This window comes from Cyanistes caeruleus, chromosome 17 (assembly GCF_971803275.1).
Source record: "Cyanistes caeruleus chromosome 17, bCyaCae1.hap1.1, whole genome shotgun sequence".
NCBI classification, from domain to species: domain Eukaryota; kingdom Metazoa; phylum Chordata; class Aves; order Passeriformes; family Paridae; genus Cyanistes; species Cyanistes caeruleus.
In genome coordinates this window covers 1,753,148-1,777,453 of record NC_141717.1, presented here as the reverse complement: position 1 = coordinate 1,777,453, position 24,306 = coordinate 1,753,148, and the positions used below count along the sequence as shown (strand labels likewise).

The 24,306-nt window shown below is 56.4% G+C and overlaps 1 protein-coding gene across 2 annotated transcripts; it reads left to right on the top strand.

Annotated features, from left to right (window-relative positions):
• The first annotated feature begins 4,837 nt into the window (after positions 1 to 4,837).
• Positions 4,838 to 22,393, top strand: PRR35 (proline rich 35). 2 transcript variants are annotated; one of them, XM_086854205.1, is made up of 4 exons: positions 4,845 to 5,007; positions 15,108 to 15,121; positions 15,907 to 17,618; positions 18,651 to 19,642. In XM_086854205.1, exons 1-4 carry the CDS (start codon positions 4,845 to 4,847, stop codon positions 19,579 to 19,581), a joined length of 2,820 nt encoding a protein of 939 aa, XP_086710331.1. In that variant the 3' UTR covers positions 19,582 to 19,642. The 2 variants fall into 2 exon arrangements, with proteins under 2 accessions (XP_023792206.2, XP_086710331.1); XM_023936438.2 differs by lacking the exon at positions 15,108 to 15,121 and having other exon boundaries at positions 4,838 to 5,015; positions 15,972 to 17,618; positions 18,651 to 22,393.
• Positions 22,394 to 24,306: the final 1,913 nt, after the last annotated feature.

The following is a 24,306-nucleotide window of genomic DNA, read 5'->3' as shown; positions in this document are numbered from 1 at the left end:
GCTCAGGGAGTTCCTCTGCCCTTGGCTCAGATCACAGCGGACAAGAGGAGAGAACACCTCATCCCCTTGGCTCTGGAGCTTTGAAAATCCTTCCTGGTGGCAAATGCTCTCAGATTTCTGTACTGCAATGAGGACAGCTCAACCCCTCTCCAGCTTTTTTGAGCCTCCTTGGTTGTGTTCACACCCCAAAATCCCAGCTGTGAGCAGGGCACTGGGTCGCTCTCCCTGGGTGCACAGGAATGGAGCAAAATCTCAGCTAAATCAGGCCAGGCTGAAGCTCCTGGGTGCCACATTCTGGTGCCACTGGTAAAGCAGGAGGTCCCCAATGCCATACACGAGTGCCCAGCCAGAGGGAGAAGCAAAGATGTCAGGGATTTTACCCCGACATGGGATAAGATAATCCCTTCCATTGCTTTTCTCCTCACTGTTTTTCTCCTTTCCCACCCTTCCCAAATCTCAAATTTAGGACAAATTTCACGGCACTTTCAGCCAAGGTGATGCCTAAAATCAGCCCTTCTTGTTCTCCCAGGTTCCAGGCTTGTTTTGGCTAGCAGTGTTGGGTTTGGTGGGGGAGACATTGAGAGCATGAAGCGCCCACTCCAGCGCCATTTCTTGCTGTTCCCAACTCGATGAGCACCATCAGGAGAAGCTTTTACCCCTGCAGGGCCTTGCCCTGATCCAGGGATTGTACCCCGGGTTTCTCAGGGACACAGCTGAGAGGGCACTCACAGGAACCAGCAGCCCTGCTAGGAGCTCTGCTGGGACCAGACAAAGCACAGCTCCTAAGCTGAGAGCAGGACTTGTGTCCCTGATCTCCTGCCAGCACCAGCTCTTGCTGGACCTGGAGATGCCTCAGCTTGCTCTTCTTGGTCCAGGAGGTTCAGGAGGTGGGCTGGGTTACCCATCTTTGTGCTTGTGGGGAGCCCACCCCACAACTTGGGCTGTGTCCGTGTTTGCATCAGGCTCAGGATCATTATAATTTGCAATCATTATGATTATTTCTGATTAGAGTGGTACAGAGGTGTGGGGTGGGCAGGAGGCTTGTCAGGTACAGAGGGCAGAGCTGTTGCTTTCCACACATCCTCCTTATGGTCCTGTGGGGCTTGGGAGGAGAATCCTTTGGATCTGGGGGAAAAGGGACCGACCCCGTTTCTGACATGCCACGGGGCAAGGAGGGAGCTGCGAGCCTGGATGGAGGGAGCCGCACACGGGGAGGGATTGTGGAGGATCCCATCACCCTGCAGGATCCAGGGCTGTTTCCTGACACCGAATCCCAAACCCCGGACAGGCACCGAGCCCGGCACTGCCGCTGCTGGAAAAGGCTGGCAGAGGTATCTGATCACTGCAGCAGGGCTCCTCTCCGGGCTCCAGGGGGGGTCCTGGGTGCAGTTTCAGGAGCCCCATCCCAAACCCCGGACAGGCACCGAGCCCGGCACCGGGAGCGCCGGGAAGGGCTGGCAGAGGCGGCGGGGCTGGCACAGCTGTGTGGCTTTCAGAGATACTTGATCGATAGCTCCTTCCTCCCACTCCCCCCGCTCCCCCAATCCCCACATGCATTTTTCATGCTAACCCCTCCTGGGCAAAGACTGTCTGCGTATGAAAAGAAACAGAAAAAAACTACAAAACACAACAAACCGCAACCAAAATCTACGTTTGTTTCTCTGCTCCCCGGAGATTGTTGTAGTTTAAGGGCCAATCTATAGATTCAGGGCTGGGAATATCTTTGCTCCATGAACAAAGAGGGATGAAAAAGCTCCCCGGGGCTTTTCTCAACCTTCTTCAGGTTGGCCCAGAGCTGGAAAAGGCTCTGTACTGTGAGGGGTGCAAATCTGCCTGGGCAAACGGGAGGCTGGAAAGGGAAGCTGGGCTCCTCTGCAGCTCCTCCTGGCTTCACAGCCCTCCCAGGATATGCTGTGAGCAGTAACAGGGGTCCCTCTCTGGGGTCCAAAGGCTCTCCCGGGCTCCTTGTGCGGCTGAAAGCCAACCCACGCATGCAGAGCTGAGTCCGGGGTGATCCCAGGCCACAGCGGCTGGGAAGGCTGGTGGATCCCTGGGCTGATCCTGCCTGGTCCCCAGGAAGAGCTTAGATGAAGGTTTGGGTATTTCTCACAGTTAGGAAAGAACCTGCAGGGTTTGAGCAAGGGGCAGTTTTCAGCGTGAATCTCCTTTTTGGGTCTCCTGTTGTCAGTGAGGGGTGTTCCCTTTCTGCTGATCACTTTTGGGTGGCAGCAGTAAGACCCGGGAGCATTGCACAGCCCGTGTTTCCCCAGCGCTGGAATGCTCCCGTCACTCTCCTTCCCATCACCGGCGCCTGCCCAGCCTGCGCAGGGAAGCCGAGAGCTGTCCGTGTGTCTGTCTGTGCGGAGGGACCGACCCTGGGCGAGGTTCCCGGGGTCCCTCCGGACCCCCGCTGCATCCCTGGCAGCCCGCTCCAGGCACAGCACCGAGCGCTGCAGCAGTGCCTGTGACACCCGGGGCCAGACCCAGCTCCTCCGGGTCCGCAGCGCGGTGATTCCCGCAGCATCCCCAAATTCCCGTTATTTCCCCGTGGAGCCGATGGCACACGGCTCCCCCCGCCCCGCAGGGGTTTCTCTGGTCCGTGAAGAGCCCGGACGGCGTGGGCAGGCACAGAGCATCCTCCCTGTGGCGCTCCCACCGCCCCCGGGAGCAGCGCCGGGGACGCGGCCGCAGCGAGACGGCGCGTCCGGGGTGCAGCGCACGGGAGCGCTCCCCGGCTGACGGGAAAGGGCACGGGCCAGAAATAGAAGGGGGAGGAGGACGCCGTGACCTTTCCAGCAGCCGGTGACGAATGAAACTTTCCGGCTACCTGTAGGAAGGCGCAGGGCAGGCTCCGTTATCGGCTCGTCAAAGGACGACGTTCCCCTGTGAGCAGAAGAGCCGCAGCCGCCGCGCCCGGGGGGTTCCTGGGATGAGCCTGCCGGTGCCTGGCTCCGGCGGGTGTAGGGCTCCCGACACGCGGTGGGCTCCGGCCGCGGCCGGGAGCTCTCGGGATGCTCCTGGAGCTGAGCAGGGACAGAGGAGAGGATGGTGGCTGCCACCAACGCGAGCAGGAGGCAGAGACATCTCCGTGCCAGCAGGCTCCCGGGGGTGCTTTGGCTGCTCCCCCTGGGACACCCTTGGACAGGAGGGGATGGGATGTCCCCATGCTCAGCCATGTGCTCAGTGCAAGGGGGTCCGGATTCGAGCCACCCCCAAAAACCCACCCGGGATCCAGCTCTGTCCCTGCACCACGGGACACCGAGGGGGAGCGGAGAGTGGATGCTGCAGCCAGCCGGGGCGGCCGGGGTGCACAGTGTCCCCGCTAATGTCCCCGCAAACCCCACGGCAGCAGCTCCCAGCAGGAACCTGCGGGGGGCGGGGGGGGCTGCCCCCTTCCCCTCCTCTCCCCCCCTCCGGGATGCAGCGGCATCCACCCGGACGGACGAGGCAGCCGCGCTGCCCCCACCGCAGTTGTCCCCTGCTCGCTGAGCCGGCGGGGGATGGCAGCCGCCCCCCGGGCCGCCCCTCGCAGATGGCGGGGGCAGCCAGCACAGGTGGCCCCGCACCACGGCAGATTGGGGCCGGCTGCCTGCGGAGTGCCCGGGAAGGGCCGTGTCCCTGCCACGCTCCGGGGACCAGAGCAGAGCCAGGGCCGCCTCATGGCACACGGGGTGCCCACAGTGCCGTGCCCGGTGCGGGATCCAGAGCTTCAGCACCCGCACCAGAGCCCTGTAAAATAACAAACCGAGGGCATGGATGGGCGACAGGGAGCTGGTGGGTGAGGTGTGAGGGGAGACACAGGGTGTCCTCTCTTGGCCCCAAAGAGATGAGCTGGCCCAGAGCATCAGGAGGTTTCGGAATGGTCCGATTTTAAGGAATTGCATTAAACAATGCCGTGCAGATGTCTGGATTGGATCCAGCATCTTATGAGGAGATTCTTGTGAGGATAAGAGTCTCAAGACTGTGAGCTTCTCACAGTCCTTCCAAGCAGGGCAAACACCCTGGTGGGTGCCAGACACCCCAGCTGGATGGTCTGGGACTCATTCTAGGAGAAAAGGACCTGCAAAGGGAGAAGGGCAGCACCCAAGCTCCGAATCACCCCAGGTTTCTGTCTCTCCCCGTGCCTTATGGTGCTCAGCCCATACAGGGCACGGGCAGCAGGGTGGGCACGACACGGCAGTGATGGCATCGGCTCCAGGGTGGGCACAGGGTGGGGATGATGGTGGGACTGTCCCAGCTCGAGGGGACCCATCTGGTGGCATAGAGGGGGATCTTGAGCCGGATATGTGGTGCAGGAGCTGTCAGGGCAAGGGTGGTGACTGGAGCAGGTAAATCATTAATACCGGAGAAAACCAGGCTGGCATCCTGCGAATCACTGGTCGATAGGGAAAGTTGATGTTGGAAGGGGAGTTTTCACATGTAACCTTCCCCTCCCTTCTCTGCCTTCCCTCCGGGAGCTGAGGGCTGGAGCAAGGAGCCAGCCCGGAGCCACGCACGCACCCAGCCCCAAACCAGCCTCTTGCCGAGCACGTTCTCTTCCAGCCCAGCTGGTTTTGCTCCCAGCCTGCTCCGTCTGTGCACATTAAAGCTTTTTCTAGGTCTGAACTGCTTTTGGCAAGCCAGGCTCCTGTTGGTCCCCACCACCCTCCCCGTGGCTGCTCCCCCCGATCCGCTCCCCGTCTGGCTCCCGCTCCCCCTCCCCGGTCGAAGCCCTGCCAGGGACACGGCAAATCAGCGCGAAGCCTGCGGGGCAAATCGGTACAAATGAGACCAAGCAAGAGGGTGGGGAGGGACGGAGAGGGGGGGCGATGACTCCTGGGTTGGCGCTTCTGTTCCCGAGTTTGATGTTTCCTGCAAACAGCCCTGTAAATGCTCAGGAGTGGCTTCGGACATCACCTGCCCCCGCCTCGGCAGGCTCTGGGGACGCTGGGTGCCGGACGGGGGACACAGCCCTCGCCCCGCTCCCGCAGCCTCCCGGCCCTGAGCAGGGACCCAGCCGGGACGGGGGCCGAGCTGTAAGTCCTGACATTTCAATCTGTTTTGGGGAGGGATGGGGTGTGCGGAGGGTGGAAGGAGCTGGAGGCAGCAGAGGGACTCACTGTGTGTCTGGGCAGGGAACAAAACCCACCACGGACCTGGAGCGGAAAACAATCCCCTGTTAAAAGCTGCCCGCTCCTGCCAGTTTTGCACTCTCCCAAATAAATTTCCGTGCGTCTGGCGGTGCCCAGGGAAGCCCTGTGCCACACACAGGCAGAGCTCTGCCGGGAGCGGGTCCGGTACCCGCAGCGGGGATGTGCAAACCCGAGCCGACTGCTCCCGAGTGATGCTCTTTGATCCCGCTCTTTGCGAGCCGTGTAACTCCTGATTATTAAAGGCACTCGGCACCGGGGAGGTCATATGGGGCCTTTCTGCTTGGGTTGCTCTCCTAATGACACACCCGACTGCCTTCACCGGGGATCTGCTCACGCGAGTCCCTGACAATAGAAAGTTTGGGGAGGATTTTGGATGCTTTCCCCGTGACCGTGTGGTGGCTGCAGAGGTCTGACTTGTTTCCCCACTGAAAAATAAAAAGAGAACCAGCCTGGGAGGACACGGAGGGCAGGTTAATTTTAATTTGGGTAATAATCAAAAAGATCAATGGTTTTCTGCAGGTTCAGAGATGTAATGAGTATTTGCAATTGTGAAAAAATACAAACCAGGGGAAGGGGGAAATTTAACAGTAAGACAGTACTGTGCTTGTTATCCATATTTTTTTCCCCTCTAAATCCTTCTTAAAGGAAGTGAAAACTAAACTGAGCTGCTGAATTGCCAGAGGAGGTGAGTTACTGAGATGCTTAATGGTGTCAACTAGGAATATACTTCCTCACGCCAGGGAATGCGTGTTTGTAGGTATTTTGGCAATTAAATCAAAAGGTCACAAAACAAGGAACAGTTCACAGCAGTCAGGGGCTTCTTGAAAAAAGGTAAGGAAATCAGGTCAGTGAGGCCCAGCTGTGCACCAGGGTGGTGGAAAATCCTGGGACTGGCACGGGAGAAGTTTCTGGCACCCACTGGATGCTGCTGCCCTGCTCTCACTCCTCCTCCATGGCGAGAATTTGGGTTCTCCTCGGTGAAAATCTGGGAGAGGAGGTTGTGGATGTGTCACCTCTCATTCCCTTAGGTCTTCTCACTCTTTCCTGGAGATCCCAAGGAATTTCAGAGCGCTGGTGTACCCAGAGGCAGTGGGGGGACCCCGGTTTGGAAGGGGGATGCTGACAGAGCCCTTCCTGCACCGGCATCCCGGGGACTGGCACAGCAGGACCTGTGTGCAGGAACGCGGCTGCACGGCCACTGCACCTCGTCTTGTGGCACAGCACAGGTTAACGAGCTGCATCCTGCACCAGCTAATAACATCCCTGTCTCCTCCCGGTGGCTGTGCCTCGGGCCCTTGTTACTCCTCCTGGTCATCCCTTGGCCAGCACAGACCTCGCTGGGCAATTTGGTGGCCAAGTGCTCCCTGCCCGCCGCAGTTACAGCAGCATCCCTCTGCTCCTGTCCCCACGCTGCAGCCCAGGCACTGCCCACGGCCGGGCCAGGGGCTGAGCAGCTCAGCCCATTTTTGGGGTGCAATGCAGCTGGAAGCACAGGGAGGATCCCAAAAGGCAGCACCACCCTTGATCTGCATGGAAAGCCCAACCAAACACAATCACCAAATACCAGGCAGAGGGTAGAGAGGTGCCTGCTGCCCACGGGTCAGCCCACAGCACTGCAGAGCTTCCTGCCCAAGAATAAATATGGTAATAATAACAATACCAATAATTATAATAATAATAAATACGAATGAAAATGTATTTTGGAGAGAAATCTGCCTGCAAAGAGGCTGCAAAGAGGTGTGATGTGCTCAGGGTGTGATGTGCTGCCTGATGTTCCCTGAGGAACAGCCTCCTCCCTCCTCTCTGCTGGGAGCAGGATATTCCCCAGGAACAATCTGAGTTCCTCTCCTGAAGGCTCTATGGGTGTCCTCGTGAGCTGGTGCTGTGCCAGGGGGTCCCATCCCTGGGAGAAGGCTTCTGCCTGGCAGAGCTCCTCCACATTCGCTGGAGTCCATCCCAACCAGCTTTTGTGCTCTAAAACTCCTCTGCTATTCCCAAGCTCTCCCAACCAGCCTTGGACCATTTCCCCTTTAAATTTTTATTTAGCAGGTGGAATTGTTTGTGCTCCCCTAAGGATAGGGAGGGAGAAGCAGGGGATGTTCCTACTTAGGACCATTTTTAAATGGGTTTTACAGTGGGCTGGATTTAATGGATGTGGTCACAAAACTGCACCAGTGTCACTGCCAGAACTGCATATCAAGCCCCCCCTGTCAAGTTTATTTTTTGGCTTTAACCTTAAACACACTGAGTCCTTCATCAGTTCCTTGGTGGCTGGTTAGACCTTGTCATGATTTAAATGGCTCCATCCATTGCTGCCTCCAAATGCTGCTCCAGATTGCTGGAGCCAGTGCTGGGAGCTGGCAGGCAAGAGCAGGGATAAACCCACGTCCTCCTGGGTCGGGCCCCAGCATTGCAACAGCCCCCCTTTTCTAGGAGTGCTTGAAATCATGGGCCCATCTTAGCCATATTTTGGCTAAAAAGGGACCTGTCCTGTGACTTAGGGGAGGGGGGATCTTTGGGGATTACCCCAGGAGAGCAGCATTGCAGCCAAGAAAATGAAGGGGTGTGCTGTGCGTGAAGTCTGTGCCCTGTGACCTGATGTCCCCTTTCCTGCCCTCTCCTGCCCACCTGAGCTGGCAGGAGAGTCCATTAGGAGGGAGACAGAGACTGAGTGTGTCTGCTGGCAGGTCTGTATGCTGAGGGTGTACTCAGCAAAGTTCTTTGGCTGTGTAAGGTGATCCCAAATGAGGGCTGGGTGGCTGCCACCAGCAATGCTCTGCTTTGCAAGCCCCTGGGGACACTGAGCCAAGTGAGAAAGCCCCAAGAGGGCCAGCTGTGGGTCCTGCTAGCTCCACCCCAGTCTCTGCTGAGATGTGCAGAGGTCCCTGCAGGGACACAATGGCCCCTGGCCCTGCAGCACACATGGCTTAGACCCATCAGTGAGCACCCAGAGTGAACCAGACATAATCCTGGGCTCTGTGAGCCCTCCTTGAAGTCCTTTCCGTCTTCAAGGATGGCAAGAAGGTGCCAGGGTGAATTAACTGGGGATAAATCTTGCCAGAGCAGCAAAACTGCCCAGTGTGAGGGAAGGACTGGCTGCTGGAACAGGGGAGGGAGAGAAAGGGATCCTGTTTAAGGGACCCTAGCATGGCCCCTGACATGTCTCCTGCAGTGTCCTCATGGCCAAACTGGAAATGTAAAGACAAGGTGGGTCAAAAACTGGCTGGACTGCCAGGCTCAATGGGCTGTGCAAGGTTCTCCTTTCCCTGGAGAAAGGGAATGGCAAAGTGGGATGCAGTAACTCCCTGCAGAAGGGCATGTCCTGGCAAATGGGCTAAAAAAGCAGCTTTGCAGGAAAGGAGCCACATCCAAGACATGAGCAGAGCCAGAATCTTGACTGGCAGGAGCTGGACCAAGAGAGGAAAGGGTGGGAAAGGCTCTGAAGATAGCAGGAAGAATGGAGACAGAGAAGGGTGAGAGAAATTCTTGGGATGTCCTTGTGTGAAGCTCCTCTCCTGTAGCAAAGCACAAGTGAGGACTCAGCAATGGACACATCCAGGAGCAGGAGAGACCTGGGCTGCAAGGCAGGAAGGGGGCAGAGGAGGGGTGAAGACTTCTCTTTCCTGTCCCCAAAGGATATCAGGTGGGTTTGAACTGCAAGAAGGTGCATCTTCTGGTGGCAAGATGGAGAGTGGTTTGGTGGAGCAGAACACCTGAGCAGCAAACACAAGCACAGCAGGTGGGAGAGAGCTCAGGGTGTGAGCAAGGCTGTACCAATATGGGAACTTTTGGCCATATTTGGTGTGTCTTAGAGGACACAAAAAGAGCTGGGCTCTGCCAAGCCAGGAAAAGCAAAGTGTAGATCTCCTTCCTTTCTTATCATTCCCATTTCCAGGGCATTTATGGAACCTGAGCTGTCCAAGGAAGTGGAGGAGAACATTTCTAGTATGAGGAACTGGGCTGTAGAAGTCTGGGGAGCCTCAGGGAGCCTTTGAGTTGGTCAAGGGGTGATTAAATGCATCTCAGTGTATGGCAGAGCTGATTGCTTTGCAGGGGAGGTGGCAGAGGAGGTGGAATCTTGTCCATACCCAGGCTGGGTATCTGTGCTCGTGTGGGCAGAGAGATGCTCTAACATCTGTGCCCACACTGAGGACACTCCTGTGGTTTGGTCTGTGGTGGGTGGGAGAAGCAGATTTTGGTAATCAGAGCAGAGCTGAGCCCCACACTGCTGTCATAGACTGCTGCTGGTGTGCCACAGCAGAGCCAACAGGTGCCTGTGACCAGAAAGGGCTCCTGGAGATTGCCACCATCCCCAGGGGTCCTCCAGATGGAAGGCTGAAAGGGAACCTCCCAGTGCAGGTGGTCACAGGCGTGGGATCCATCCTCAGCCGTCACACCAGCAGGAGAAGGAGAAACTTTTAAGTGGGGAAAGGAATTTCAGAGATCATAGAAACTGGAAGAAGGTATGGATTTTTTTCTGGGAACAGGAAAGCCCTGCACATTACAGGCATGACACAGACTTTAGCACAAAGGATGGCTGGACCTACATTCCTCTTTCAGATGCACACACTTCTTAAGCCCCCCAAGTTCTCTCCAGCTGTCCATAATCTTCCCATGCTCACCAGCCTGGACACCACCTCCTCTGCACATCCCTGTGTGAAAACCACACTCTTGAATCTCCTGAGTTGTACGGACACCTTCCCCTCTATCCAGCTGCACATTTCCATTTGGACACTGATGATGTCTTCACAAATTTGGAGATCATTTTGCCAATGAGTTGCTGACTCCATGGCTGGGAGCCTGTGGTCTCCTGGGGCTCCATTAGCAGGTAGAGTGGAGGTGGAGGAAGATGTAGGAAGCTCCCACAGTGGGGCTGAGGCAGAAGCTTTGCCGGTGGTTGATATAATGTGGAGAGACAGTCTTATATCTCCTCACCAGCCTGCCTCTTTCCCTGAAGGGTTCACAGCAGGAAAGGCTGTGGGAGGAAACCCTTTTGCGGTGCAGGACCCTCACGTCTCTGGAGAGTAGCCTGGAGGCTGTGACGGCCTGATCTCATCTCTCAAGGAGGCTGTGAGTTGTGCTGTGAGTGTCACAGGCAGACGATGATGACTCCAGCCCATTGCCACTTGGCTGAATGCTTTTCACGGGGTGTTGGGGTTGCCACAGAGAGCCTTCAGGCCAACTTTTTGTGGGTGGAGGCTAGAGGAGAGGTCAGAGACATAGCAACACTTCTTGAACAAGTGCACAAATGGGAGAAGATTTGACCCAAAATGAGGGAGGTCTGTGAAAATGAGGTGCTGTGACTACAGGTATTATGTTCATCATCTGGCTGAAGAACACCCCAAGGCCAGGCAGGAGATGCCAGACAACCTGCACATCCAAAGGCAGCAATTCTCACAAAGATGGACCCACCCCATGTCCAGGCTGGGGTTTGGGTCTCACCAAAATCGACCTGTGAAGAGAGCTAAGCTTCCCCAACCAGAAACTCCAGATCCCTCCAAACACTGGAAACCCAAAGGCTGGGAATCCAAATGCTGTCAGATTTGTAGACCATGACTCTGACTTTGTCTTGCCCCTGGGATGTGAAGCACACGGTTTGGTGAGCCCACATATGGAGACACAGAAGTGGTGATGAAGAACCCTCCGAGCAGCAGAGCCACACTGAGCTACAGGACGTGGCCTGACCTCTGGCCCTGGACATGAAGATGTGCTGAGTGGGCAGATGTGGAAAGATTGACTGGAGGAGATAGGAAACCCCAGCTCTTCTGAAGACGTGGTTTGGGGAAGAGATTTTGGTGCAACAATTGAGATCAAGCTGGAGGAAGGCACAGCTCGAGGTGGGAATAGTTTCAAAGCTGCTGATGTAGGGACCCAGAAGAGGTGGGATGCGCTCACACAGTCCCTCACAAAGCGGCTGTGCAGGGTGAGGCTGGGGAGGTGCAGAGCCCCCAGCCCCACCAGCCACGCTTCCCTCCTCTTGCCGGGTGCCTGCCGCTTTGCCATGGCCAATTGCCTTCATCCCAGCTCCGATAAACGCTTAAAAGCTCAAATCACACAACTCCAGGCTATGAAAACGAAAAGGGACCCGATAGCCGCTAATAGGCGAGCGGCCCCTGCGGCAAAAGCGTGCAGTGTAGGGAAAGTGGTTTGCATTGATCAGAGGCTCCGGCCCCAGCGCTGCCCTCCCACGGAGCTGCCCGGCTGCTCCAGCCACAGCTCGGCGGAAAACGGGATAAAACCCCACGGGAATTTCCAGAGAGGCAGAGGCCGGGTAATGGCAGGAGCAGGAAGGTTTGTGGGGTTGGTGTGTGATCCCGTCAAAGGGACATCCTTCTGCTCCACACTGTCCTGTCCTGGCAGAGTCACCAGGGCAACGCATCCCTGCATGACCAACAGCAATGCCAGGGCCACACAGCCCCGAGTGATGCTGAGCCCTGGGAAATGAGTGGCCTGGACAGTCTGGAAGGAAGAAACTGGTGGATGTAGGAGCAGGGGAGAGTTGTCCTGAGGTTGTTGGTTGGTGTGCAGGGCCAACCATGGATTTCATAGCAATGAAATCCCAGCTGTGGAGGATAGGACCAGCTTTGTAAGAGACCACAGAATCCTCAGCTACAGGACGAAGTGCAAGGCAGGAGGTTCATCACAACAGCACTTACAGGAGAAGAACTTCAGTGCCTTTCTTGAGCACATTTCTCCATGCCATGTCCTACAGCCATCTGGGAAAGGTTGAGGGCAGCCAATTTCCATGGGAGCGTTGCAGCTCCCTTGGCAGCCTCCCAGTCAGCACTGGAGCACTTGGAGGTCAGCAGCAAAGAAAGGACATCAGTTTGAGAGATGGGGTCTTTGTTCCAGTCAGAAAAGTTCTTGGGAGTCTGCAAAAGCAGATCAGGGCAAGTTCCCACGCCCACCTATAGGTGGAGAGGGTTTATATTGGTACAGGAAACCCACTGGATTGAGCCCCTTCCTGCAAGTGGCTGCCACACGCCAGGAGCAGGCTCAGGGAAGGGGATGGGATCTGGAAGGGTTTGGCCCTGTGTCCAGCTTCAGACTGGAAAGGAGATGGTGAAGCGGGGGTGTGGTGGTGAAACATGTGTCTGGAGGGTGGACAGGGACTGTGGTTGCTGCTTCTACCAGTCAAAGAATTGGGGGGCCATCCAATGAGACTTGTGGGCACAAGCTGGAGGATGAAGCTCTGGGTGGTATGCCAAGAACTCCCTGCTGCAGCAGCTTCAGGGGCTAAACATTTCCACAGTTTCCACAGAAGCTCCTGCAGATTCAGAGTGGGGATGTGCATTCTTTGTATTGCACCCAGTGGCACCTGGGCTGCTGGGATGGCTGATGGGTTAGGAAAATTAGAGCAGTACTGCAGATGCTCATCCTACATCATGGAAATTGAGTTTTGGTCATTATTTGAGACATGAGCTGAGGTGCCGTGGCTCAGCTGCCCCAATGGCTGTGTCCTTCCCTGCATACCTGTGCCTGAAGACCAGGCTGGGATTCTTTAAGTACTGGAGCACCAGGGACTGCAGATCTCTTTTGTGGGCATCTCTCTCTTCTTCCTTCCCTTTGTCTCTCCTTCTCTTTCTCCTCCCCGTGCCACTCTGCTCCCTCCATCGGAGCGTGCCCCTCTCCCCTCAGCAGTCCCGGGGAGGAGAGCGGGGATGCTGCAATTCCCAGGCACAGGTGCGCGGTCCCTGCCCCCAGGCACGGCCCCCACCGCCGCAGCTGACAGCCCACTGGAAATAATGTGTTGTGGCAGAGAGAGACTCAGCAGACCACGAAGATCTGCTGGTGCGGGAACTGCTCAGCAACCAGGAGCCACAACGCCTGTCTCCCGGCTCTGCAGGGCCTGAGCCGGCTCTGGGGATGTCTCCACTCTGCCGGAGCCTGCCTGGCTCACACACAGGGCACTTCCCCACTCTCTCCCATTCTTTCTTTTTGGTCTTTCCCCTTTTGCTCCCTTGCTGTTCCTCTCTGCAGCATTAAGGATGTGGAAGCAGCCAAGCTGCCTGTCCCTACACGGGACATCTCTCTGCCATCCTCTGCACCACTGGGCACAGGAGGGGAACAAACAGCTCTCGCAGCAGCCTTGGAGGAGGAGGAGGATCAGGTGTGCAAGAATGGAACAACCAGTTCCAGTCTTCCAGCAAAGATTTAATCTGCCTCTGGCATATAAACAGCAAATGTTTGTTCAACTGACCTGCAAACAGGCGACGTGCATCGCAGCGGGGCCGAGGCGCCCAGCTCCCCGCTCCACCACTCTTGGTTTCTTGCCCTCTAGCAGGGTGACACGGGGCAGGGGACCAGGGACAAGCAGGTCCAGGATGCTCAGGGCACCCCAGGCTCAGTGGCTGGAGCCAGGGAGTGATGCTCGGAGGGGCTCCATCCTGCCCAGCTGCTGCTGCATCCCTTCTGCTCCCCTGGGAGCGCAGCGTGTGTGGAGCTCTCACAGCTCACAGGCGTGACGCACACACAGCGTGGCTGAGGGCTGAAGGACCAGCATGTCCCCACGGGCGGGCTGGGAGTGCTGAGGTGAACCTGCAGGTGGGAGGCCCCAAGCTCTGCCTGCACATCCCACTGTGATGGGAGAAATCAGCCTGGGCTGCTGCAGGTCAGGGCTGCACCCCCGGGGCTCTTCTCCACATCCCAGGGGACGCAGGTTCGTTACAAGGGGACATTTTTGCCTATTTTCTGCATGAGCAGATCTTAGTGGCAGGGTCGACTGCCAGCTCAGCCCACAACGTGGGCATGCAGGGGGGTGTCCTCCAGCCCTGCCTGCAGCTCATCCTGCCCCTGGGAAAGCCACAGTACAGCTCATTCCCTATCCCCATGGCAGGTGGGAGATAATCCACTGTTTGATGTCAAACCTCAGAAAGACATTTGAAACGGTTCAATGCAGGTGATTTTATCACACAAACGCTCTCACGGTGCTCCCAGGGGAAGGGGGTGCCCCTAGGTGGTGAGGAGAGTGGGTAACCAGAGCACAGGAACACCCTTCAGCCCAGCACAGCCATGGCCTGGGCATGGGGCTGGTGGGACTGTCCCCAGGGCCACTGGTACTGCAGGCTGCAGCCAGAGCATCCCTGTGTACCGGGACAAGATGATCAGGAAATAAAGGACAGGGCTATGGGACTTCAGCCCCAAGGTGGGGGCTCACCAAGGGGAGCAGCAGAAATTCCATCCAGCTGTGGGAGGTGGGCACTATCATGGGGCCACATGGCAACCCATCCTCTGGTGTGGTGATGCTGCAGAAGCCCCTTCCCTGCCCATCCCACTCTGATCCCAGCCCCCTGGCACTGCTGTGCCGATCCCCCTGCCCTGGGAGCTGCAATGGTCACCCCCCAGCCCTGCAGAGAAGCCCCCCAGACCATGTGCAGAAGGATGTGGGCTATGGCTAGGCACACTCCAGGCCGCTGGGGAGCAGGGCACGTTGCAGGGGCTGTCAGGCTCTTGAGCCACAGCCTGGGTCTGTCCCCAGGCAACTCCCTGACCCCGCTGCCCAAAGCTGCAGAGACACATGCTGTTTCCCTTCCGATCCTCCAAATCTTGTCTCCTTCTTCCCAGAAGCCAGGGAGCAGATTTTTTCCCCAAATGGCTCCAGCTGCCAAATTGGTGCCAATCTGGAGCTGCTTCTCCTTTCTGCATTCGCACACCAGCCTGGCTGCAGGGTTTCTGGGGCAGAAGCTCTGCCCTGGGACCTGATACATGGGGAAAGGTTTGGCCCCTGAGAATGAGCCCGACACACAGGAATGAGCTTTCAAATTTGCTTCTTTTCCCAGGAGAAGCTGGCAAGTCCCTCCAGAGCAAAGCAGCATCTGGAGGGGTGACACAGGCATTTGCATCAGTGTTGGGTGCCCCATGACTGCTTGGCCATCTGTGAAGGAGCTTAATTTCATGACTGTGGTGCCTGTGCAGGTCTGGCTCCTCTGTGAGATGAGGACTGGGGGGCTGGGCCTCCTGCCCATCTCAGAGCAGGTGGGGGCCAGGCTGTGGGACAGGCTTGACACTGCTGTCCCCAGGGAAGCCCAGTGCCAGGGTCCTGCAGGGATATTGCTTGGACATTTTGATCCTGGCACCACCTGGGAGTGGGGAACCTGTAGTTTAGCTTGAATTGGTTTTCCAGGCCAGATTATCCCTGTTCTGTCACAGGATGGTGTCAGTCCCACAGGGCCAGGGAGGCTGGACTGCTTTTCCAGCAGCTTTAACAGCAGGTTACAGGCAGTCAGTCTGCAGCCTCTCCCATTCAGTTCATCCATCCCACTGCCCTCTTTGCACTGGATCACACATCCACATGGAACACCTTGGTAGGCTCTGGCACTGCCATACCCCAGGAGATGGCAAATCCAAATGAGTCTGTGAGCAGCATGGTACTGGGGCTTCTGACTCTTCTCTTTTATCCCCTGCCCTCAGCAGGGAAATGGTCCCTGAGCTGGGCTGGGGCTGCCCCAGAGAGGCTCTGGCTGGCCAGGCAGGTCACCTGGGCACCTCAATGTCACTTTGAGGTGGTTTAGCTCCAACGCCTTTAATAGTGTTTGTTTTCCTTTTCCTCTGGGGTGGTTTGAGAGAAGAGGGTCAATAATGGGATCAGTGTATACAGGCATACCTGCAGGGTTTGGGCAAAAATTCCATCGCTGTCCTGGGTTTAAATCTCAAACTGGGAGCTCCATACTGAGGTCCCAGTAACTCCAGTCTGTGGGGCCAGGAGGTACCCACAGAGCAGAGCCATCTCCCTGGGGGCTGCAGGCTCACCACCTCCATGCTGTCCCTCTTCTAGGGCACACTGTGCTTCCCAGACAAGTGTGGGAAGATTCATCTGCTGTGCCCCTCCATTTCCACCAGGATCCATCTCCAGGCAGTCTCCACCATGTCCAAGGACGACGGGGGCTGCAAGTTGACCTCAGTCTACAAGCACAAGGAGAGGAAGCCAAAGAAGCCTCACTACATCCCGAGGCCATGGGGCAAACCCTACAATTACAAATGCTTCCAGTGTCCCTTCACCTGCATGGAGAAGTCTCACCTCTACAACCACATGAAGTACAGCCTGTGCAAGAACTCCCTGTCCCTCCTCATCGAGTCCGACTGGCCCTACAAGAAGGGCAACCTTCTCCACCCGGAGCTGCGGCTGCTGCACACGGAGAGTTCCCGCCTGCGTGGGCGGCGGGACGAGCAGGACACCTGCGACTCCTCGGCCACCCCGGGAGGCTCCGTCCGGGCCAAGCAGGTCCCCACCAGGGATGGCCATGAGGAGAAGCCGATGACAGGGGTGGAGATCCTGCCTGCTGAAGGGGCTGGTGAGGAAGGTGGCCAGTTCCAGGAGGAGGAGGAAGATGTTGCTGGTCTGCTTAGGGAGATGGATGCAGGGGAGAAGAAAGAGAGGAACGAAGAGCCAGGTTGTCAAGGTGACTCAGCTGAACCAGAAGTGAACACTTTGGTCTTTGGCTTCAAGAACAAGAGGGACAACAAGCCTTGCAAGGAGGTGGAGCCCGACTTCATCATCACAGATGTCTTCTCCCTCAAGAACCATGTCATGAAGAGCAGGGAAATGGCCTCCCCTGACCTAGATGCAAAGCCAAAGCAGTGCAAAGTGCCAAAGAAATGCCTGGCCAGCGGTGGGATCTTGATGGAACAGTGGAAACTGGTGGCAAATGGGCAAAGGAGGAACACACCTGAGGTCTCCCCACCTTGTACCGACAGCAACATCATCCCGTGCTACCCCCCTCCAGCCTACAGTGATTACCACGAACCTCAGGGCCTGAACCTCTCACTGCTGGGGATTAACTACCCTTTAAACCCCAGTCTCTTCTCCTACCTGAGTCCCACCATGGCCAACAGCACGACAACACACCCTCACTTGGCTCAGCTGCCCTTCCTGGCCTCCACAGCCCAGCTGATGCACCCCCATGCCTCCCACTTCCAGCCTCTGCAGAGCCCTGAGCGCTCAGCCTTCCTACCCCGCTTCTACTACCCCCTGCTCTTCGAGCACACCTTTGGCTCCACAGAGAGCAAGATGTCCTCCAGCAAGCCAGACCCCCAGCAGCTGGTGGGCTCAGTCATGCCCACGCCACCCCAAACCAAACCTTCCAGTGAGCCAAACAAACCCGGGCTGCTCAAAGTTCCCATGTTGAAAACAGGTTTTCCTTGGGCCAAAGGTGTCCGGGAGGAGCCAGGCTCTGAGCTTGGCCACTCTGCCATGCTTGGGCAGGAAGAAGAGGAGAAATGGCTATCCCAAGAGAAGGAGAGCAACCCAGCTTTGGGCCTCAGCAACCTACGCAAGAAGTCAGCCACTAACATCTACCAAACTGTGGTGGGGATGAAGGATGGCACTTTCACTCACAGCAGTGTCAGGAAGACAGAGTTGCCAGTGGTGACCTGTCTGGAGACCAGCAGCCCTCCAGGAAACCCACTGAAGAGGAAGTTCCCTGCCAATGGGCTGGATTTGATAGGACCCGAAAGGATGATGCCTGGGAAGCACAGCTACCAGAGCAGGTAAGGTGCCTGAGATCTTTCTGCCTCTTCCTCACTTCAGGTTGACATTGTTTATCTCCATATCCTGTTGTTTCTGTGTTTCCCCCACCACTAATCCATGGAATGAGCCCAGGGAGCTGAGCACTCTTCAGGTTGGTGGTCCACACCAGTGCCCACCCAAGCACAGCTCCCTGCCCTTCAGGGCCTCAAAAGTTCCCAAGCGTCCAAGCACTTGGGCTATGTCACACTTGCTGTTCCTTGACTTCCCCTGATCCACATGGGGCCAGAGGTGATGTGGTGTCTGTGTGGGGTGGACTTGTGTTCCCCAGGCACCAGGAAGGGACCTCTTGTGTCCCCAGATATCCCAGGTTTGCTGGAACAATTGTTGTCTATTTTTAAACATACACATTTGCATTCCTTTGATTCACCTTCTGGTTTTAAAGCCCAGAAGGAGGGCCACGTTCCCAAACATTTCCTTTTACCTGGGGCTAGAAATGTGCACAGCTCCTTTAAACAGAATTTCAGTTCCTCCCCTGGTTGTGAAAGTCCAGCTGTGGCTCCAAGAAAAATGTCACAGTAAACCCACTTCCTTGACACCCAGAGGGGCTTTCTCTGGAGAAGATCTCTGTGGTTTTTTATCTCCATGTGCCCTTTCCATGCTCCCAGGCTGGCTGGACAGATTTCCTGCAATTGGGCTTTCAGGACTGTGGGATGGCCATTGTCATTAACATTCCCCAGTGCTCCAGGAAGAGGGGGGACCCAGGCTTGGCTAGCTGAGGTGGGATCAGCACCATCTCCCCAGACTGGCCTCTCCCTTTGTCAGTGCCATGAAATAATGTGTGTCAGGATCCATCCTCCTCTGGGAAAACAGTGCCAGGAGCTGGTCCAGCCAGGGCTCTGCCTTCACTGACCAAAGCCCCTCCTGGAAGGGTCTCAGGCTGGCAGCAGCCAGTGGAGGAAACCTGGCTAAATCTGGTAATGCTGGCCCTGGACATAAGTGTGAGGATTTTTCTGTCTTTTTCCCTGCTAATTGTATCCACTTCTTCTCTGCAGTGGTTCAAGGGCCAACCCTGGCTACATCTCCACAGCCCTGGACCACTGGCACTCGGATGTCCTTACAGGCCAGCCTGAGGAACCAGAGAGGGGCAATGACAGCAAAGTCCTTCCCTCTGTGGGTGCTGCCCTGGACCATGGCCTCTGCAAGCAGAACAGACCCCAAGAGTCTTCTGCTATGACAGGCTCTGAGGCCACAACCGTGCTTATTGGGGACCTGTCCAAAACGTTGGAGGAGTACCAAGAGGTGGAGAAGAAACTGTCTGACCTGGCAAAGGAGGACACCCCTGGGCAAAAAGAGCTGAGGGACCAGCTGGTCAAAATCCGAAGGGAGCTCTACCACATCCACCAGGCGCTGGAGAAAGCCACCAAACCCCACGAGGGGCCACTGGACCTGTCAGTGAAGAGATCCTCGGAAGGTTTGGAGAAGGTCCAGCAGGCCAAGAAGGAGCCCTGCAACGTGAGCCTGGGAAATGAGAAGCTTCACGGCAAAGACCAAGGGCTCCTCAGCAAATGTCCAGCCAGCGGGGAGGCTGGAGATGGGGAGGGGCTGCCCAACTGCCTCCTCGATGCTGAGAACAAAACCATTGACCTGCTGATCAAGATGAGCCGCTCCGAGAGCCTGCGGGCGGCCTCCTCCGAGGCCCCTCTGGGTGCTGTGATCAAGGCGGAGGTGCTGCCCCTCACCGTGCCCCTGGAGCTGCGCCACGTCATGGAGCCCTACTACAGCCGGACCACCAAGTGCGAGGCAGACTCCAGCGTCCTGCTCTGCTCCGACGGCAGATCCAGCAGCACGCAGGGCCCGCAGCTCCCCGGCAGCGCTGAGGATGGGCCCCTGGGCTGCCGGGCCATGCAGCGCTCCCTGTCCTGCAGCCTCCCCAGCGACAGCGATGCCGTGTGTGTCCACAGCCCTCTGCATGCTGACCCCTAAGCCCACCTTGCTCAAAAATTCCTGGATCTCACTGACCACCTCATGCTTCACCGTCCCAATGTCGCACCTCTCCACTCCTCCTCTGTGCCATGGATGAAAGCTCCATCATTGCCTGGCTGGGACCACATTGTGTGGGGCTCCAGCAGCTCCCCCTGCTGAATCCATCAGGTGTAAAAATCCAGTCCCTGTGGTCCCCAATGTGTCACGGACAGTGCTGCTGGGCTCTGCATGTTCCCAGCCTCAGCACCCCAGTCCTGGAACTCCCTTCAAAAGGGGAGTCACCAGCAGGCACCAAGAGAAAACTGCCAAAAGCACCAAGCTTTCATCAAAAGGCTCGCCCAGCCCTCTCATCAGGGACACTCAGGGACATTTTCAACCCAGTTCCCATTATCTGTGGACAGGGGAGGGACTACAGAGGGCCAAGCCTTGGTCCAGGCTGTGCTCAAGCAGACCATGGCTGTCACCTTGTACAGAGCAAAGACACAGTGGTTTTGTCCCAGGGAGGCTGGAGAGTCACAGCCAGGAACCAGATGCCCAGCTGGATTGACCCAGAGGCCAAGAGTTTTCTGCACTGTGGGGACAAGAACATCCTGCCAGTCAATGACAAGTGCAACACAGGACCCACCTTGCCAGCTCCACACCTGGTCCTGAGCTCTCTTACCTGGGCCATTTGCCATGTGTAGGGAATGCTGGGCTGTAGGGACTTGTCCCTGTCCACTGACCACTTAGTGTCCTGGTCCTCCTTTTGCCTTCACACAGAAAGGACCTTCCCTCCCTCTCTCCCCATATAGATGTGATGCATGTTCCTCACCAAGCCCCAAATTCTGCAGAGTTCAGCTCCCAGGAGCTCCTGCTAGTCCTAATCTCCCAAACACCAGCACATCGGACAGCAAAATGGGTGAGAGGATGCTGCTGCTGTGAACTACAGAGCTCAAGGGACACAAACCCCCAAAACAACTGTGAAGGGACAAACTTGGCCTGTCCCAAGCTGGAACAATGCTGAGCAACCACCCCTGAGCCAGAACACTGGCAATCAAACCACCCAGGCAGGTGCCTGCTGCTTGTGGGATAAGCACTGGCCTTCCCAAAAGGCCACATTCCCCTTGTGCTCACTGGGGGCTCCTGACTCTGCTGGGCAGACTGGTACCCACTGCAGGGCAGTCACACATCCCTGTACCCCTGTCCCTTCTGAGAAACATCTGTTCTGCCTCAGGATGCCCTCATGCTTGGAACTTTTGGAGTCCCTCCCTGTAGTGGTCTCCTGGAAAAGCCTCCTTTGTGGATGGGGTTCCTCTCCTATCCACAGTCTGTATTCAGGACATGGTGGAGTGTTCTGTTAGCACCCAGGGCCTTCAGCCAGCTTGGTGGCTTGTTCCTTGAAATGAGACGTGCTGGGAGGGGGGCCAGGAAGGCAGGACAAAGAGGACAGTGGCAAAGCCACAAATAAGGGATGTACACAGGGTATCCCAGGAGCTTTACACACTCTGGGCCCAAAGAGGACAATTCCACTGTGGTAGCTGAAGAAGGCAAGGCCCCAGGTGGGACCTGGGACTCCTGAGTGCTGTGATGGACCCAGACAACATGAAGAATTGTCTCTTCTCACCTGATTGCTCTCTGGACAAAGCTTCCATGTCATCAAAGAGGTTTATTTCTCACTGCAAGAATTTGCTTAGAGCACAGGACCTTGTGGGATTATTGGTCTCTTCTCTCTGGAGAGGGGAGAAGGAGGACATTAAGAAGGAGAGATGCTCAGCTCAGCAGTGCAGCCCTCTTGAGCCAGCTCCAGATCTTCCTGATGGGCCATGTCCTGCTGCTTCCCAGCATGGCCTTGGTCCCACAAAGGAAGGTGGGAAGAGCCCACCAGAACAGACCCCAGAACCTAGGTGGAAGTTCTGCAGTCCCAGAGCACAGGGAGGTGGCATTGCCCAGCCTTTCTAGGTGTGAACTGTGTTGTCATCTCTGGATGCCAGAACACCATCAGCACAGCAGACCCTCCATTTCAAGCACCTTGTTCACATCACCCTCCCCTAACAGCCTCCCAGTCTCCCTCCAGTCTCTTCTGCCATCCTGTGCCCCTCTGTCACCCCATGCCCTGTTGTCACCTCTCCCCAGCTCCCTCACTGCCCTGGCAGCCCATACCCCCCTGCCAGAACCTCCCTGTTCCCATATCTCAGGACTTCCTACTCTTTCCCCTCACCATCCCTTCTTCCATGCCTGCACCTCCACCCAATCACAGCAGGAAACCCACAGGCACAGCCAGGAAACTGGGGTCTCATTTTCCCATTACATCATTCCCTGCCCACCCAGCCTTTACCTCCTCTGAGGAACAAGTCATGTAGGTACCTCTGTCTACCTGGAAACCACATCTTCTCTCAGTTCCAAGCATCATTCCACATTTTTTAACAGATCCCCATCTGAACATGGGCACCTCAGAGATCCAGGACACCAGTGGGATAGCTGAGCTCTGGGACCAGCAGCCCTGAGCTTCAGCAGGAGATCCATGCCCAGACCACCCGGCAGTGCTGCCTTTCACCCTTTTTTAGCTGAGATGTTGCCTGCACACTGTCACCTCTCTGTCCCCAGACCCTGACTCCATCCTGCTGCCAGAGCTGGGATGCTGCCATGCTGTGAGCTTGGGCACCTCTGAAGAGTAGAGCAGCCCTCCCTGTGTCACTCACTGTGTCCCTCACCTCTGCAAATGGCTGGGGAGGCAAGTGGAAGCTGGGGGCTGATCACACAGTATTTATTGTTCACAGTTTTACGAATGTACAAAACAAAAACCAAACCATTAAAGGGAAAACCTCCAGTGGGAGATGTTGCCAGCTGCTTTGTTCTTTCCTGGGAGTTCTGCCTGCTCTGGCTGGATCCTGCAGCAGTCTCATATAACAGTTCCTATCACAGAGGGTCTGTTTTTGAGGTGCCAAGTGAGCCAGATGTTGGCATGTTGACAGGTGTGGATGTGGCCAGATGTTGACATTGGCTGAGTGTGGTCTGTGTTTACGTGGGTGGGCTTTGGCTCTTTCATTCTACTAGATCAACACCGAGATCCCACTGGCTTGTCCTGTGCTGGGGAGAGGGGCTGCCCACTGTGACAGCAGAAGTCAGGCTGAGATATGTCCTCACAGAAGCCATGAGTGTCCCAGTTCATAGAATCCCAGAATTCCAGGATAGTTTCAGTCAGAAGGAACCTTAAACCTTATCTCTTTTCACCCCCTGCCATGAACAGGGACACCTTCCACTATCCCAGGTTGCTCCAAGCCCCATCCAATGTGGCCTTGGACACTACCAGGGATGGGCCAACCTGTGCCCAGCTTCTCTGAATGATAGGGAAGGATTTCTTTCTAACCAGTGGTCTAAACCTACTCTCTTTCAGTTTGAAGTCATTCCCCTTGTCCTATCACAACACTACTTGCTCCTGCAGAAGTCCCTGCACACACACATGGCTTTTTCCTTCCGTATCCTTTACAATCTACTGTGCCTGGACTTTGGGACCACAACACCAGACCATGAGGTCTGGTGCAGGGAAGAGCAGAGAGAGGGTGCAGGGTCATATCCTGCATGCCCAGTTCCACCCTGTCCGTCAGCCTTTGCACCATGTCCCCAGGGGTGCTGGCAGTACCCCCACAGAGGGGATGGCTCCCCTCTCTGCCCTGCCATGGCTGTCCCTCCCCAGGGACTCTTGCCTGCAGACCAGCAGGGAGGTGGCTGAGCTGGTGGCACCATTCCAGTTGAAAAGATGAAAGCATTTACCCTTACATTTGAATAATGGATGGGAGTTGAACTACTGGGTGGCTTATCCAGGCTGCAATCTGCACCCCCAGGGCCCTCAGCCCACTCCAGCACAGGACCTATTACACGGCTATTTGGTCACCCTGAAGGCATCTGATAGTGAGCCATTACCCACCCTTTACATGAAGGCCCACCGATAAACATCGTTCTTGGCCATGGTTGACCACACTCCCCCTACTTGCATGTCCCTGCCATCTTCCTGCCATCCAAGCCCATTCCCAATCAACGGGTGGAGGACCCAGCCAAATCCCTCCCCTGCTCCTTGGGCTGGGGAATATGGGGTCACAGCTCAGATCCCAGCAGCTCCTGGTCAATGGAGCTGCACAACTTTAATGGGTTTCTAACCCCAGGTGGGTACAGCTGCTCCTGCTCAAGTATTCCTTCTCCTCCAGCTTCAAGAGCAATGGAGAGCTCAGGGACTGGGAGGGAGGGAAGTTTCCTAATAAACAAACCCTGAGGGAAGGCTTATCTCAGGCAAGGCAGTAGAAGGAACCAGATTCCAAGGTTCATTGTAAAAGAGGAGGTTATTATGCTCCCCATCCCATTGGCACAAGGACATGGCCCCAGGGAAGCTGGGAGTGGAGGACAGGGAGGGTGGGTTTGCTGCATCCCCAACCCATTTTCCGGCCACAATGGTGTGACTGTGAGCTCTGGCTGGGTGCCCTGCCAGGGCCAACAGCAAGGGGAGAGAGTGTGGGGCCAAACCAGACACCGGGACACAGGGATGGGACCAGAGCTCCTGGGGAAGGGTGGCAGGATGTCACATCAGGCTGCTCATTGTGAGCAGGGCAGCTCCGAGCATGAGGTGGGAACATCCCAGAGACCGCTGAGAATGCTGTGTCCCCAAATTTCCCTGGCTTGATGGCAAAGGGCCAGTGACAAAATTTGGGGGTGGATCCCATCCTGGAAGAGGACAGTCTCTGCAGAGGTACAGTC

Bases quoted from the DNA above. Each gene is read 5' to 3' on its own strand.
- PRR35 (XM_086854205.1), top strand. From the start codon at position 4,845: ATGTTTCCTGCAAACAGCCCTGTAAATGCTCAGGAGTGGCTTCGGACA. The intron at 17,619-18,650 runs GTAAGGTGCCTG...TCTTCTCTGCAG, and splicing joins AAGCACAGCTACCAGAGCAG to TGGTTCAAGGGCCAACCCTG.